Source organism: Myotis myotis, unplaced genomic scaffold, assembly GCF_014108235.1.
Source record: "Myotis myotis isolate mMyoMyo1 unplaced genomic scaffold, mMyoMyo1.p scaffold_m19_p_1, whole genome shotgun sequence".
Taxonomy (NCBI): domain Eukaryota; kingdom Metazoa; phylum Chordata; class Mammalia; order Chiroptera; family Vespertilionidae; genus Myotis; species Myotis myotis.
In genome coordinates this window covers 94,389,610-94,406,550 of record NW_023416313.1, presented here as the reverse complement: position 1 = coordinate 94,406,550, position 16,941 = coordinate 94,389,610, and the positions used below count along the sequence as shown (strand labels likewise).

Sequence of the window (16,941 nt, the reverse complement as noted above, 5' to 3'; positions counted from 1 at the left end):
GGGAGACTCCCGGCGCTGGGAGGCCCGCAGCCCGCGCCGCCGCCCGGGGCCGCGTGCGCGCGCGGCCGCATCAGCTGAGCGCGCGGCGCGTATCACGTGGTGCGCGTGTCGAAGGTCACAGCGCGCTCACAATGGAGCTCTCGGAGTCTGTGCAGAAGGGCTTCCAGAGGCTGGCCGATCCCGGCTCCTTTGACTCCAACGCCTTCACGCTTCTCCTCCGGGCGGCTTTCCAGAGCCTGCTGGACGCCCAGGCGGACGAGGCCGTGTTAGGTAAGCCGCTAGGCTCCGAGCTGGGTCGGCCTGGGCGGAGGGGCGCTCGGAGGAGAGTGCGAGACCGAGCGAGAGGGGGAGCCCCGGGAAGAGGAAGTCTCCGGGCTCTGCCCTTCGCTCCGGACGGAGTGTGGGGTGGCGGCTCCGCTAAGACCCAAAGCGGACCCTAGCCTTGCCCTGTCCCCAGTTGGCACTTGCACGTAGCCAGCTGTGTGTTCCGAGCCGGATTCCACTCCCAGGCTCTTTGTTCTTGTGTAAAACCCGTGTTTAAGTCTTGTGTGTGGCCTAAACACCTAAGGTTCTCAGCCTGGTCTGAGGGGCAGGCTGTTTGACACTTGGGTTTCATCAGGCGAGCTCCCTGGCAATTCAAGCTTTCAGTGCTAGGCTGGCAGCGGTTTCAAAGGCTCTGTTTCCGAAGTAATGGCGAGGTCCCATCGTGTTGACATCTCCCAGCTTAGAGAATACCTCCGGCGCCTGGGATCCCGCCAGGCGCGCAGCTCGGTACCTTCTGCACAGGCTGCACACCTAGAGGTTACGATGCGGTGCAGAATGCTTTGTTCCGCACCAGCTACCAGGAGGCGACTCTCGGTGGTGCAGCCAGCGATTGCGGAGTGCGGTGTTTGTACGAATTGAAGACATATTTTAAGACAGGTCGCTTCTAGGTACTTTTCTTAAATATAAATATCCCAACAATTCAAATGTTTGTGTTTTTTTTTTCTGTAGTTTCATGAACTAAACACGTACAGAAGGTATGAAAGTGGAAGTTCTGTAAACGAAAATAGTAGCCACCACCTGGGTAATCTCAAAAAAGGGATGGCTCTCAAAACCTGAAAACATTTTGAAAATTATGTTTAATATTCTGAACTCCTGCCCTTGCCTCCCTTGATTGTTTCTGTCCGTGGAGCCATTTACACTATAATTAATCTTCAGAGGGAATGTATTCATTCTTATATTTGCACCATGTGAAATATTTATGTCCTTATTTTCCTCTGAATTTGCTCCATCCAGTGTTGGAATGGCCACTGTATAGTTATTTTTTTCTTTGGAACTATAATGCTTTTTTAAGAACACTAAAAATATGAAGGTAAAACTAAAGAAGGTAATTGAGACCGGGAAATACCAGAATTATTGATGTGAGCTCTTTATTGTTTTGCCAGTGACCTTCTTGCTCATCTCATTTACTTATAATTGCCAGTCCTTACAGTGGAATTTTTTTTATTATCTTGTTAAAGGGGTGGGGTACCCAAATGAAAATATCCCTTTAAGAAACATGACCATAAAAATTTTATCAAAGTCATCACTGGCAATTAATTTATTTTAGATCACCCAGACTTGAAACATATCGACCCAGTGGTTTTAAAACATTGTCATACAGCAGCTGCAACTTACATACTGGAAGCAGGAAAGCAAAGAGCTGACAAATCAACTCTAAGGTATAGGATTTACTTAAATTCCATTTATTATCAAATAATATCTTTATTATTACAATTTTAGTTTTAAAATGGGAACTAAACTTTGATTTCTTTTTTCCTTTAGCACTTATCTAGAAGACTGTAAATTTGATAGAGAGCGAATAGAACTGTTTTGCACAGAATATCAGGTTATTTACCTCAATTTTTTAAAATGAGCAATTAGTTTTTTTTCTATTCTGCTTGCAAAGATGTTTTCTTTTCTTTTTTTCCACCCTCCAGAATAATAAGGATTCCCTAGAAATCCTACTGGGAAGGTAGGTACTGTGTAAGGTGTCAAGTTGAGCCACTTTTCACTTGCAGGTATGAATGAAGAATGCTGGTGTGAAACAAAACAGGGTAAAAAAAAAAACAGGGATTTTGACCAAAAGAAAAGGGGCCAAAGGGCAAGTTAAACAATTGAAGTTAAGCTAATGTTTTTAAAAGATGAAGATAATTGAGATAATTTTTAAAATGATCTTTTACTATTCAAAACTTGAAAAAGAAGTTTAACAATGTTTTAAATTCAGAATGGATTCAAATTTTGTTGGGGGGGGGAGGGAGGTGGAAGGTAGAAACCATTCTTAGTAAAGAAAAATACTGAAAGTTTTTTGTGAATATTGTGTACAAAATTATCATTGTATCTTTCAGTATAGGCAGATCTCTCCCTCATATAACTGATGTTTCTTGGCGTTTGGAATATCAGATAAAGGTAAAGTTTAACTGTTCTCTCAGGTGTTTAGGAACTTAAAAAAGCAGAGTTGAACACTGAAATGTGTTGTGTTGTTTTAGACCAGTCAACTTCATAAGATGTACAGACCTGCATATTTGGTGACCTTAAATGTAGAGGTATTTATACATTAGCCCTGTCTAAAAATTAAATGTGAAATGGAATTTTAATTTTCTTGATTTAAACAGCATTTTTTTCCTTCTCCAGAACACTGATTCCCAATCCCACCCAGAGATTAGCTTTAGTTGCAACATGGAACAATTACAGGTACAGTATTAGGATCTGTGAATATGTCCATCTTCTTATAGATGTTTGAGAATTATGCTTTTGGAAAGTTCAAAAGAAAAATCTAATCATCTGTCAATAGATAATGAAGACTGGGTAAGGATTTAATGGGAAGGGGACTTCAAGAGCAATATTTTAACGTAGACTTCACTTTTGGAATTAAGATGATACTAATAGAGAATTGGTCTATATTGGCTGTTCCTTTCAGTTAAAGTAAACTTTTGAGTGTATTGTTGAGTGTAAATTCCTTCTATTTGTGATGAGTTTGATCCAATAGGACAAAGCAAAATTATAAACATGGCTTTGAAATGGATTGTTTTCAGAAATTGAATTAAACTTTCAAAACAGGATTGTTAAACTGTGGTTTTAAAAGACTTTTTATAAAGGGGAAACTATACATAAAATTCTAAAATTTTATATTGCCAATGTAAGGCTGGGGAAATTCACCACTACATTGATTAATGGACATGACAACGAATTTCTTTCTTTCGACTAAAAAATGAAGATCATTGCTTCAAATTTTAGTGAAATTGAATTTTCCAAAAGGCATCTTCTGCAGTTTTTTTTAAATGTAACCATTAATCAACTTTAAACTTTCAGAAAATGTGAATACAGGATAATCTTTGTTAGATAACTTGAGAAATTTAATTTATATATACCTTGCCTGTTAAGAGGATTCGGTTATAAATCATTATTTCAAATCTGAGGGCAAGTAGCCGATTTGAAGATGAACTATTTTAGAGGAAAACCTTTTGATGGTCTGTCAAAGGTGAATTTTAAACTTGTTTATAAAGTGTCTCCCGGCTTTTTTCTTGAATCTTTCTCAAACTTGGATACTTCTTTCCCGTGTTTTATCTTAAAAAACATAGCATTATATACATCTTTTAGGACTTAGTGGGGAAACTTAAAGATGCTTCGAAAAGCCTGGAAAGAGCAACCCAGTTTTAACTTGGGGAAGTTAGCGGCCGCCCGCTCCTGGAAGACCAGCACTCCTTGATGCCCCGTCGGCCGAACCGTCGTTTGTGTCCTCTATTTTTAATAGAGAAAAATTTCTTGTTGGATTTATGCCACTCATCAGTTTTGACACTTTTTTACACTTATGAAAAAGTTTAGAGGGAAAGGCTGCCTACGTGTTTGAATCGTTAGTATTAACTGTACATTGATCCATTTTGATCATTTCTCAAGTCTTAAAAAAGGAAGTAGACAGTATTTACCTTCTGAATAAATTCGTTCTCTCCAGAACTGAGCGTTTGTTTGGATGTGTTTGTGTGTCAGTTATTACTCTGAAGACAGAACAATTAGCGTTAATTCTTAACGACTGTCCTTCCTCTGGATTAAAATTAAACCCGGTGGGAAAAGAGGCGAGCTCCCGGCGGAAGACTCCAGCTTGGATTCGGGAGCCGGTGCAGTCACCCCGCGAGGGGAGCTGGCCCGTCCCGATACGGGCGCCGGGGACTCGCCGCAGCCGGACTCTCCCCGCGCGGCTCCCGAAGCCCGGCCCGGCCGGTTCCCGCGCGGAGCCCCTGCCCGGAGCGAGCGGCTGCCCGAGCGCGCCCCGCCTCGGCCGCCGGCGGGAGGGGAAGGGGCCGCGCGGCCGCGGGAAGACGAGGGCAGGCGCTGTTGTTTCCGCGAGTCTAACGCGGGCGCAGGTTCCGCGCCGCGGCGCCGGAGTCTGGGCCGCAGCCCGCGGGGGCGGCTGGGTCGAGAGGGGGGTGGCCGGCGCGCTCCTCGGCTAGAGCCTGTGGACTGGTGCGCCGCGGGAGGAGGCGAGGACAGAAAAAAGAAATAACGGGGGTGGGTGCGCGGGGTGGGCTGGGCTGCGTGCGGGGCGGGAGCGATGCCCGCGTCCGGAGCTGGGTGGCGCGAGTGACGTGGTGGAGACATGCCTCCGAAGCCGCGGCCGTCGCGCAGAGCGAGGGGGAGGGGGCCGGGGCCGGGCGGCGCGCTCCGCGGGGAGGGGGCGGCCACGGGCCCGACTACACCGACACTAATTCCCTGGCCGCCCTTAAGGAATGAGGGGAGCACGTGACCAGGGGGCGGGGGAGGGGGCGGGCGGACTCTGAGCCATTTTGGAGCCGGTGTCAGTTTCCACTCTGCCTTCAGCGGTGCATTTTTTTCCACCGTCCCCTCCCCCTCCTCACCCCGCCACCCCTCCCCCCGCCGCTCCGCACGCACACTCACGGCGCCCCCCACTCGCCCGCTCCCCCCACAGCAACTATGAAATAATAATTGTAGTATTAAAGGCAGAGATCGGGTGAGACAATGGGGATGTTGGCGAGGGAGCCCCGATCCGGATTAGAAACACCTCCCGGCCCCGCAGAATAATACTGATCGCGCCCCCTCCGCGCGCTCCCTCCCCCGAGTGCGGAGCGGGAGGCGGCGGCGGCGGCTGAGGAGGAGGCCAAGGAGGAGGAGGCGTTGGAGGCTGAGGAGGAGGAGGAGGCCGAGGCGGAGGAGGAGGAGGCCGAGGCGGAGGAGGAGGAGGAGGAGGAGGAGGTGGAGGAGGAGGAGGAGGAGGTGGAGGAGGAGGAGGAGGAGGAGGCCGGGCTCCGGAGGCAGCATGAGCAGAGCGCGGCGGCCGCGGCTCCTCTCGGCTGCGCTCGTTGCCCATTGACAGCGGCGTCTGCAGCTCGCTTCAAGATGGCCGCTTGGCTCACATTCATTTTCTGCTGAACGACTTTTAACTTTCATTGTCTTTTCCGCCCGCTTCGATCGCCTCTCGCCGGCTGCCTTTTCCGGGTACGTAGGAGTCGAAGCGCCCCGGGCCGGGGCAGGGGGCCGGCGGAGGCCGCGCGGGGCTGGAGCTGGCCGCGGGTGGACGGGGAGCGGCCCCCCCGCGCCTCGCCCCGCCGGCCGGGAGGGCGCTGACAGCGTGGGCACCGGGCCCCGCGCCGCCGCCGCCCGCCGGGCCCCGCGCGCCGCCCGCGCCCGCGAGCACGCGCCCGCGCCGCCCGCCGACTCCCGCGGCGCCGGGACCGACCCGCAGCCCGCGCCGCGCCGCGCCGCCGCCAGCCGGGCTCGGCGCGGCTCCAGCCGCCTCCCGCTCCGCCCGGACGCGCCGCGCGCGGCCCCACGTTTTAGTTCCTTTCTCCCCCCCGCGCCCCTCTGCACCCTCGCGACGCACATGGCCCCCGAGAAGAACACTTGTATTCGCAGCCTCTGCGGCTCCCGCGGCCGCGGCGCCCTTTGTTGGGAGGTAGATTTGGATGAGACGGGGACGGGCTCCTGAAATCGGGAGCTGCTTGGGTCAAGTGGCTCCCCTCCTCTCCCGAAGAAAGGGCTCTGGGGGGGTGTGAACCGCCAGAGAACGCCCCCATTTTATAGGGACGGGTTACGTGGGGGGCAGCGGTCCCGCCAAGGTGAGTGTTAGCCTGGGGGGAGCCCAAATAAAAATGTTATTAACTTAAGTTGGAGGGACACTTGTGTGAAATTGGATGGCTTGTAAGATGGCGGTTCCCAGTTGTTTGCAAGGTTTCCTGCGTTTGTGTTTAAAATGGTAAAGTTTTCAAGGTGTTGTTTGTTATTAGTCTTGAGTGAGTTATCTAAACATCACTTGGGACGTGCTCACTGGGAAGTGGCCATTTCAAATTTGGAGCTTTTTTTTTGGAAGGATGATGGTGACTGGACGTTCGTCTTGCAGGAGGTTCCCTTTCTTTCAGCTTTTTCCTCTCTTTTTCCCTCTCGGGGACGACAGTTTTCCTCGCACCCTCTACAATGGGATGCACGTAAAACCGTGACTTAAGTCCACTATGTTTTATAGATTTTGCTAAATGTCAGCGTAGGTCATATGGTAAAGAGATGCTTTGGAAAAGAAGCACCAAAAAGTGATTGAATATAATTACGCAGTCTTTTGGGTTTGGCAGCGATATTGTCTGATCTTTTATTCCCAGAGATTTACAGTTAATAATTGGAAATAAACAAGTAGAGAGACTTTGATCATTTCCAATTGCAATAAAAGGATTTAGTGGGCTTAGTTGTCACGGTTCAATATTTGAAAGAGAAAGCTGCATTAACCCCTTCCCTTAAACTAGGCAAAATTCTGGGCATATTTTTCCAAATACAAGTGTAGGTTGGTAGTACCTGGCATGTTCTGAGTAGTTCAATTTAGATCTTTAATCTTCAAATTCTGGAAACACAGTATAAGCTATATTAAACACTTGAAACTTAATGATGCAAATTGTTGACAGTGTGTGTATATGTATATATATATATATATATATATATATATATATATATATATATACATACACACTAATTTATGAGACCACGTTAACATTTGAATGAAGTGGTCTAATCAGAATCTCTCAGAGGTTGATTTTATGAACAAATTTATAAATTTTTAATACTTGAGTACATTCCCATACTTCTACCCCAGAGTGCAAGTGTTTGAAATAACTTACCTGTGCAAGTTATACATCTAGTAACAATGTCTTTAAGGTCATGGATAAGTCATGGTGTGTGCACTTGTGTATACACATACACACACTTTTGTAAGAAAATTGAGCATTTCATTGTACTTGATGTTCTACCAAGTCCTTGGATGAGCATTAAGCAGAATTTTCCCTAGGAGCCAAGCTCACCCCTACTTCACCCATACTTGCATTGGGCTGTGAGCCTCCACTGGGGTTTTGAAATTGATTTGCATTTCTTAGATTGCAATAGTCAAGCCAATTGTTAACATAATAGGAACTTGCTTCTGTTTTCCTTCATTTTGACATTACTAGTATTAGGCCTCCAATCAAATTGACAGCCCCAACTAAGTATGCCATAATGGCAAGTTTTAACTATTGACTATTTTTACCATTGTATGTCTGATGCATTTTTGCTTGCTTAGTTGGCAGTTTCTATGTTGGAACCTAGAAGGTTTTCACTTCTAAGGTGCAAGTGTTTCTTAAACCTTTTGAGTATGTCAAATGTTTCCAGTCTTCATTAAGCTGCCAGTACTTTCAAATGGTGTAAAAAGATAAAGACCTGATTTTTATGTAGTAACAAAGTGATACTTATTAGCATTATAAATGATAATAGGGTTGTGGCCAAATTCTTCTGAACTTAAGTAGAGGAGTTGTGTGAATTAAGACTTTAAGATGAATTTGAAAGGGTTTTGGTCAAGTATATGTGACTTAAATATTTAAAACCAATCAGTAGATAACCCTCCACTGAGGTTTGACTGTCGTGGTGTGTTAATATTTGTGTTTGGTGTTGGTTCTCTATAAAGTAGAGAAGTAAAGGCAGCTCTTTTTATTGAAGCCCCTAACTTAATCTTCGTGACCGTGGCATTCGTGTAGTATGCTTTCATCGGCTAGGGCAGGTCCTGTGGTGTCACAGAGTTTTCTTAACCAAGAATACTTGTTTTTAATCACCAAGTGCAATGGATTTAAATATTGCTACTCTTTAGGGATACTGCTCCACCCACAACTCCTCTGCAGCCCCTCTTAGACTAAATCAATAATATGTTGACAATATTCTTCTAAACAAGTAACCCAAAGATAACTGAGGAGTCACACATGAAGCTTTCTGGTTGAAGTCGCTGGTTGCCCCTGTAGGCACTTTCATAAAAGAGGTTTTGTTTTTACCAATTTTTAGTACTCTAAAGCCTTTAGTTTCAGCCATTGATGTATGTTCATTGGTATTTCCCTCCTCAACATAAAAATTTCCTAAAAATTACAACCTTAGATACATCTTCAAGTTTCACAAGCTCCCAGATTTCTATTCAAGGCAGCTTCGAGAATGTCCTTCAAGACAGGTCTAGAAACTTAGTCTTATTTCAGGTTCTGAAATGAGTGAAGTGGGAATAAGAAATGTATTTTTCAAGAATACTACACAAAATAATTGACTTCCTTGATTGTACACAGATGTATCATTGATGATAGTTCCCCACTGTGACTTTTTATAACATGTAGTATCTGTTGGGAATATCATTTCATCGTGTGGGGGTCTCTGTGGAGGTTAGGCTGAGAAAATGGCATTTGTTTTCCTCGTCCATGGTTGCTCTGGGTTGACAAGGTGTTGATTTAGCTTTGGGAATGGGCTGTGGTCACATGGTTCTTTACATATTGTCACTATTGTGGCGATTAAAGAAGTTTTTCTTGTCTCCAGCATAGCTCAAATAAAACACAGGGCTTTTCTCCTTCTCCTCTTCTTGTAAAGTAGATTTCAGTTTTTAGCCTTTTCAAAACTTTGTATCGCTCATCTAATCTACAGCAGAACTTCATATTAAGAAAGCTTTAAAGAAGTTCAGTTCAATAAACATCTCTGCAATTTGAGCTCTGACGGTTTCGGGCTAAGTGCACAGTTGGCAATTCTCAAAAGATCCCTTCGTGAAATTTTTGATCTAGTGATTGCAAACAGGAGAGACCGAAAGAGTCAAGATCTAAAAGAAGCTCTTCGCACAGGATCGAAGTGGAATGAGGCCCCCAAGAGTGTCCGAAATGGCCGGGAGTGCGGTTTGGTTTGCATTTCCCTTTACCACTCGCCCACTCCGGGTCCCCAAACTGCCCCGCTGGGTCGTGGCGGGCAGGGATCTTGTTCCCCAGAGCCGTGGGCCTCGTGGGGCTGCCCCACCCCCGAGCCTCGGCGCCCGCACCCCACCCCGCCCCCGCGCCGGCCCCGCCTCCACGCCGCGCCGGCCCCTCCCCCGCGCCCGCTGCCTCTGCCACCGCTGCCCCAACCACCCCGCACGCCCGCCGAAGCTCGGGCTCGGCCTGGGTCCGCAAGGAGTTGTAGCTGTGGCCGGATGCCAAGTGTAAGTGTAAGTTGCTATGGAAACCCCGACAGAGGCGAGTTCCGAATCCGGAGCTGACGGAGCCGCGAGCCCCGGTGCTGCCGGATCCGCCCCTTGCATCCCGGCCCCGGGCGCCCGCGCTCAGGCCCCGGCCCCAGGCTGACTCGAGGTGCTTCTCCTGAGGCCCCAGCACCCAGCTCCGGAAATGCCAGGGATGCAGATCGAGCAGAATTTATTTTCCCTTTGTGTTGCGTAAAAAACGTGCCAGGTTCTGGTTGCTGGAAGCGCCTAAAACAACAGGAACCCCTGGAAAGCCAGGGCATGCTCCTGGGTTTCGATTGAAGATCCATAAGGTAGCTTTACAATAAACTTGTGAGACTGAACAAGCCTTAGCGGTTGGTAAATATCTGTGGGGACTGTGGCGACAGCAGCAGCCCTGGGGCTTCTAGGCTGGAGGACAAATGGAAGAAAGAGACCCGAATACTCAGCTCCCTGCCCCCACCCCAGACCTTCTCTTGTCCTACTGGGATGACCTGAGGACCACAAGTTAACTTTAGTTGGAACCTTTTTCACCGTTTGATGATAATTGATTCAAGCCTGATTAGTAGATTTCTTCTGTAGAATTCATTGGGACAGTCTAGCTGTACAGTGTTAAACGAGTTTCATGAACACCTCAGCATTTCAGAGTGTAAGGTTACTAGGAGTTGGAGATAATGTCGATTCTCTTTCTGTAAATTATGGCCAATATTTCTATGTCTTGCAGGATCTTTTATTAAGCAGAAATGCATCGAACAACCAGAATCAAGATCACTGAGCTAAATCCCCACCTGATGTGTGTGCTTTGTGGAGGGTACTTCATTGATGCCACAACCATAATAGAATGTCTACATTCCTGTAAGTACAAAGTTTTAGACCTTTTTAATGTCATATTTCACATTTCATCCTGAAATAGGAAAACTAACAGTTCCACAGTCCTTGGGAATGTTGGTACAAAGTGATGGAATCGTTTCTTCTCTAGCATTTAGTGACTTTTTAGTGACAAATATTTAATAAAATATTATATAAGTATGCAATGTATAAATGTTCTCAGGATGTTAGTTTATTTAATTGAAAATATATTTTGGCATTTACCAGTTTGCTACTGTTCTCCATTTTTAACACTAATTTTAATGCTTAGCATATAATTTCTAAACTTACTTGCAAAAATGTGTTTTTACTTCTAGTCTGTAAAACATGTATTGTGCGCTACCTGGAGACCAGCAAGTATTGTCCTATCTGTGATGTCCAAGTTCACAAAACCAGACCACTACTGAACATAAGGTAGAAAATTTTTAAAATCTTTGTGTTGTTGGAATTGCATAATTTAGTGAAGGGTTACCCTGTTTATTTCTTCACAGAAAACTTACCCTCGAATCCCCACCCAATGTGTATGCTTTTTCACAGGGTAGCCCTTAACTTCATGCCATGTTAATAATGACTAATTGTAAACAAAGTTCAGTGTTATTCAAGTGATTTTAAGATTTTTGAAAACTGAATCAGTTTTTCATTTTCATTGTTTTATTGATTTAATAATAGGCAAAAGTGAATGTGTTCAAAGTGCTTCTATTCTCCTTTATTCTCTTTCATAGCTAATTTAGTAACTTGAAGGGCATACATCTCATGACTCAGTAAAATTCGAAGAATTTATTGAATATAAAATAAAGTATTTTTCTACTGATTTAAAATAGTGCTACTACATAAAGAACTTTTGTTATCTTATCAATGTAGTTATAGACAGAGTCATAGTCAAGTAAAATACAATAGCAGCAGGAAAACAGGGAATCTATAATAACTTGTGAACATTTTTAGTTTTTGTCATATTGATAGTTTATTTTCCTAATTTTTTTTTCAGGTCAGATAAAACTCTTCAAGATATTGTATACAAATTAGTTCCAGGGCTTTTCAAAAGTGGGTAACTTGCTTAAAAATTAATTTTTAAAAAGTATTTTATCAGTTTTACCTGCTATACCAAATGTTTAAATCTTTCCCCTCCCTTCCCCCCCCTTTAGATGAAATGAAGAGAAGAAGGGATTTTTATGCAGCTCATCCTTCAGCCGATGGTAAACTCTTTGGAGGGGGGAAGACATTTTATTTGGAGGGAGAACTTTCAATAATTTATTAAAATTGAGTTTAATCCAAATATCACTTCTATTCTCATATATAATATATAATTAAATACTTAATTTTAAAATTTGACTTTCATAATGTCTTTATAGCCACCAATGGCTCTAATGAAGATAGAGGAGAAGTTGCAGATGAAGATAAGAGAATTATAACCGATGATGAGATAATAAGCTTATCCATTGAATTTTTTGATCAGAACAGGTAAGTTTTTTAGGAAATGTGACTTATACTTATATGTTTATTAGATACATTGTTCCACTAATAAATGATCTGTTTCTTAGATTGGATCGGAAAGTAAACAAAGACAAGGAGAAATCTAAGGAGGAGGTAAGTTTCCATGTTTCAAAAGCATAAAAAAAAATTTAGGTTCTAAATTTTATGAGTGAATGTTGCCCTTTAGAATATTCTAGGGTCAGATGATGCTGTCAAGTGGAAGAAAGCTGTCATGTTTGATGTTTAAAAGTGACATATCTGATAGTCTATAAATAGAATTTAGTTTATATATGCTTGCTATTGTTACAAAATATTTTAAATAAGTAATGTTTAATGCTTTGATATACTTAAAGTCTTATTATATCAAGAATCTGTTCATTTAATATTTATAAAAATAGTAAATGCAAAGTATAGTTAAGAATTTAGTCATATCCCACTTTTAGGGATACCTTTTATCACCCAGACAATCTAATTAATTAAAACTTTTTTTTAATCTGAAAGTTAAGAATAAAAAAATTCTTTTCTAAATGTACTTAGGTGAATGACAAAAGATATTTACGATGCCCAGCAGCAATGACTGTAATGCACCTAAGAAAGTTTCTCAGAAGTAAAATGGACATACCTAATACTTTCCAGGTATGTACTTTACAGTGTTCTTGCATTTTATAGAGACCTCTTTTTTTTTATTCAATGAGTTGTGGTTTTTTTGGATTCTGAATCCCAAAAAGCAATTTTAAAAAATTTAAGAATTTAATTTAGTACTTAACTTGGAAATATCTCTTAAAATACTGTTTTATGCTATGAAAACAAATCACTTAATAATTTCAAGAAATATTTTTCCTTATTTGAGATTTCAAGAGTGATCCTTTGTCTAAATGTTTGGAGAAAATGTTTTTTTAAAGCACTTTTGGGTTATATTTAGACCAAAAAAATCTAGATTTACTTTTGCACTGTGATATTTAATTGAAATATCATTTTTCAATAGATTGATGTCATGTATGAAGAGGAACCTTTAAAGGATTATTATACACTAATGGATATTGCCTACATTTATACCTGGAGAAGGGTCAGTAGCATATCTGATACAGATTATTGTGGTAAACTGTATTTAAAGAGTTAAGATTAATTTCTTCCTTTTAACTTTGTAGAATGGTCCACTTCCTTTGAAATACAGAGTTCGACCTACTTGTAAAAGAATGAAGATCAGTCACCAGAGAGATGGACTGACAAATGCTGGAGAACTGGAAAGTGACTCTGGAAGCGACAAGGCCAACAGCCCAGCAGGAGGTATTCCCTCCACCTCTTCTTGTTTGCCTAGCCCTAGTACTCCAGTTCAGTCTCCTCATCCTCAATTTCCTCACATTTCCAGTACTATGAACGGAACCAGCAACAGCCCCAGCGGTAACCACCAATCTTCCTTTGCCAGTAGACCTCGAAAATCTTCAGTAAATGGGTCGTCAGCAACTTCATCTGGTTGATACCTGAGACCTTAAGGAAAACAATTTTAAATCCCTGATTTATATAGGTATCTTCATGCCATTACAGCTTTATAGATGTTAATACATGTGACTATCGTCCAATTTGCTTTCTTTTGTAGTGCATTAAAGTTGGCTATAAAAGATGGACTAGATGTGATATTGATATGGACGTTAATCGAAAAGGAAGATTGTTCCTATAAAGAATTGGTTTCTGAGAGGCAGACAAGATTTTTTTCTGTGTTAGGAAAGATATGAAATGGTTTCTGTAACGGTTGTTTGGATTTGAAAATATTATGCAGTGGATATAAACGTTTGGCCATAGTTTGTTAATCTCAACTAACGCTGCCTATGTTACATTCTCCTTGATTGTTCTTGTTATTAAGCTGTTTTGTGAACCTGTAGAAAACAAGTGCTTTTTATCTGAAAATTCAACAAACAGAAAGAATATGCATAGAATAATGCATTCTATGTAGCCATGTCACTGTGAATAACGATTTCTTGCATATTTAGCCATTTTGATTCCTGTTTGATTTTTAATTCTCTGTTGCTACGCAAAACCGATCAAAAGAAAGTAAACTTCAGTTTTACAATCTGTATGCCTAAAAGCGGGTACTACCGTTTATTTTACTGACTTGTTTAAATGATTCGCTTTTGTAAGAATCAGATGGCATTATGCTTGTTGTACAATGCCATATTGGTATATGACATAACAGGAAACAGTATTGTATGATATATTTATAAATGCTTTAAAGAAAATATTGTGTTTCATGCATTCAAAAATGGTTGTGAAAATTCTCCCAACCAGTTCGACCTTTGCAGATATCATACATTTGAGCCTTTTTGGCATAAAATATTTTTAATGTGGATATCTAATTCTAAAGTCTATTCCTTTGGAGTAATTGGCAGATCATATTGATTTTCTCTAGTGATACATGTTTACTTTTAAAATATATTGCAGAAAAACTTTTAACAAAGGAATTTGGAAATAGTGTCTTCATTTCCCATTGCTTATGATGAAATTACTGTGTCTTACAAATGTATATTGATCACTATAATCTTAAGACAAATTTTAAAATAAACCAGCAAATTGCTGGAGGAAGACATTATCTAAAATTATTTTAATATGTGGTATAACAAGTAATTTAAAATTTAAGAGTTGCTTTTATAGTTGTAAACAATGGCATATGCCCTCTCTCTAATGTCTGTAAATAGAAGCAATTTATCATGAGCTTCTACAGGTATTAATTTTTAAGTAGAGTGAGCATATTGAATTTAAAATATGAATAACCTCAACAATTTTCAGTTTGTACTTTGCTCTGGTCGAACTTGGTGTGTGTTCATCACCCATCAGTTATTTGTGAGGGTGTTTATATGAATATTGTTTCATGTTTGTATGGGAAAATTGTAAACAATTTCATTGTCCCCAGTCTGCAAAAGAAGCACAATTCTATTGCTTTGTCTTGCTTATAGTCATTAAATCATTACTTTACATATATTGTTGTTACTTCTGCTTTCTTTAAAAATACAGTAAATGAAGTTTTATGAAACTACAAATACATATATTTTTATTTTGACCTAAATTTGTACAGTCCCACTGTGTTGTTTCTAATTATAGATGTAAAATTAAATTTCATTGTAATTGGGAAAAGTTCAATAAAAGGGATATTCATTTAGAAAATAGCTAAGACTGTAATAAAAATTTGATATGAAAAGCACAATGTGCAGAAGTTTTGGAAACCCTATTGTGGATAACAACAGATAAAAGCTAAAGGGAATCCATTGCTGTCTTAAGTAGTGATGTTGGTAAGAAATACATGATTTGTTGTATAATTGCTTAAAAACCCAATTGAAAGATGTATCTGTTTATTTACTTTATAACCTTTGAAGTAAAAGTTACACATGTTTGCCAATTTTGGTGAATTTAACTTCTTTTTCTAGGCCTCAACTTTTTCATATCTAAGACAAAGAAAAGTTAATGAAAGTTTCAAATGGTATTTTTACTTTGGGTGATTGTATGTATTAAAAAATGAAAAAACTTTTCAAAGGCTAAAAACTTCAGATGCTAATGCACTGTCATTTGACTTACTCAAAACCAAATTGTAAAATCAACATGGGACTTAGACTTTAGTGATGAATTTATTTTTGAAGTTATTAAAATATCAAGATATTGCATTTATGGTTTAAGACTTATATTTGAAAATGTACATTTATTTTATTGGAAAGGATTTTTTTCTCTACTCAATTTGAAAATTGCTTAAGCAGTTAAAGGGTATTTCAGCCAAAACTTCATTGTCTTTTAATAAAATAGAAGATTACAATGTTTTGGATTTTTCTATAATCAGCCATCACAGTTTGGCAATTAAGATTTAAAACTTCTGTTAAAATACCATTTAAATTTCAACCTTACAAAAACCTATAGCAAAGCTAACTTTGTAACTCTTAGGAGTAAAAGCAGGTTACATGAAAAATTAAGTTTGGCTTTTGCTTCTGAAAAGTATTCTAGGATTCTATGCTACAAAGGTAGTGCTAACAAAATATTCCACAGAAAATGCCTAAATTGATTTCACAGATTTTAGCTTAAAAGCAGAGAGAGAATGAAGCTAGTTGCTGTTGTGTAAATAGTGATCTATCTTGCTTTACACATGCATACTACTTTACAACTACTTTTTCCTTTAAAATTGCCAGCCGACCGCTAATTGCACTGAGTTGGAAAAAAAGAAAGCTGACTTAGCCTATCAACCACATTACTCCGTTCCCATTTCTGTATGTGCCAATGTTAGGATCTCCGGAGGTATAATGCAACAGGCAGAGTAATCTGGTAGGGACTTTTCTTCATCCTTTTCCCTTACTCTTTTCCCAATATTTGGAGTTTTAGTTCGCGTGTGAAATTTGGCACACATATAGGCCTACCAAGATAAAGTTATGTTATGAAAACTTAAGAGGCGCTTAATAAGAACCCATGTGACATGCTGTTTGCACTGTCCAACAAGAATGAACATGTTTGGTTTTTCAAAAATAGCTTACAGTCATCTTTGAGGGGATGGGATTTCAATTTTAGAAGCAATATGCATAGGGACCCTAGTCTCTTTTAGAATCCTGGAATGAAGGAAGTTAGTTTTTTTCACTTATTTTAAAGGCTTGATAAATATGTATCTTCTCATTGCCCCTGGAATGACAATGGAAATTCTGATTTAGTTTAGTGCTTTCCCCAAAACAGTCTAACTCGAATTTTATCCAAAACAAAAGGTCTTGGTGACATTACATGTAAATCACCCTTTAAAAAAACATACTTTTAAAGACGTCTATTGGTGAAAAAAGGACAGAACACAGCTCCAGCATAAGGCTCTTGGGTTAATTAGATAATATTTCACTTGAGGGTATTTCTTCATATATAAAACGAACAGTACAACAGGTGATTTTTGCTAAGATCTCTCTAAAAAAAAAAAAAAATCTAACACCTCCAAAATAAAACCTTGAACTAAACTGGACTATTTTAGATAGTCTGGTCCTTTACAAGGAAGAGATGGCATCACCTATTAGAGCCTCCCAGTAAATCTGACTTGGGAAATAGCCCCGTGAAGTCCTTGAGTCTTTAGATCTTGCAAATCTCAAGATCGGGCCAGTTTTGATTAT

The 16,941-nt window shown here is 41.0% G+C and overlaps 2 protein-coding genes across 5 annotated transcripts; both read left to right on the top strand.

Moving 5' to 3' along the window:
• The first annotated feature begins 63 nt into the window (after positions 1 to 63).
• On the top strand, positions 64 to 3,992 carry COMMD3 (COMM domain containing 3). Of its 2 annotated transcripts, XM_036345193.1 has the most exons (8): positions 85 to 270; positions 1,592 to 1,703; positions 1,807 to 1,870; positions 1,962 to 1,996; positions 2,370 to 2,430; positions 2,511 to 2,567; positions 2,656 to 2,715; positions 3,622 to 3,992. In XM_036345193.1, exons 1-8 carry the CDS (start codon positions 132 to 134, stop codon positions 3,679 to 3,681), a joined length of 588 nt encoding a protein of 195 aa, XP_036201086.1. In that variant the 5' UTR covers positions 85 to 131; the 3' UTR covers positions 3,682 to 3,992. The 2 variants fall into 2 exon arrangements, with proteins under 2 accessions (XP_036201092.1, XP_036201086.1); XM_036345199.1 differs by lacking the exon at positions 2,511 to 2,567 and having other exon boundaries at positions 64 to 270.
• Positions 3,993 to 5,334: 1,342 nt separating this feature from the next.
• Positions 5,335 to 15,218, top strand: BMI1 (BMI1 proto-oncogene, polycomb ring finger). Of its 3 annotated transcripts, XM_036345179.1 has the most exons (11): positions 5,335 to 5,472; positions 10,218 to 10,348; positions 10,678 to 10,774; positions 11,346 to 11,401; positions 11,503 to 11,553; positions 11,710 to 11,818; positions 11,899 to 11,944; positions 12,368 to 12,466; positions 12,816 to 12,896; positions 12,979 to 13,117; positions 13,200 to 15,218. In XM_036345179.1, exons 2-11 carry the CDS (start codon positions 10,237 to 10,239, stop codon positions 13,205 to 13,207), a joined length of 798 nt encoding a protein of 265 aa, XP_036201072.1. In that variant the 5' UTR covers positions 5,335 to 5,472; positions 10,218 to 10,236; the 3' UTR covers positions 13,208 to 15,218. The 3 variants fall into 3 exon arrangements, with proteins under 3 accessions (XP_036201072.1, XP_036201064.1, XP_036201055.1); XM_036345171.1 differs by having other exon boundaries at positions 12,979 to 15,218; XM_036345162.1 differs by lacking the exon at positions 5,335 to 5,472 and adding an exon at positions 9,356 to 9,481 and having other exon boundaries at positions 12,979 to 13,308.
• The last annotated feature ends 1,723 nt before the right edge of the window (positions 15,219 to 16,941 follow it).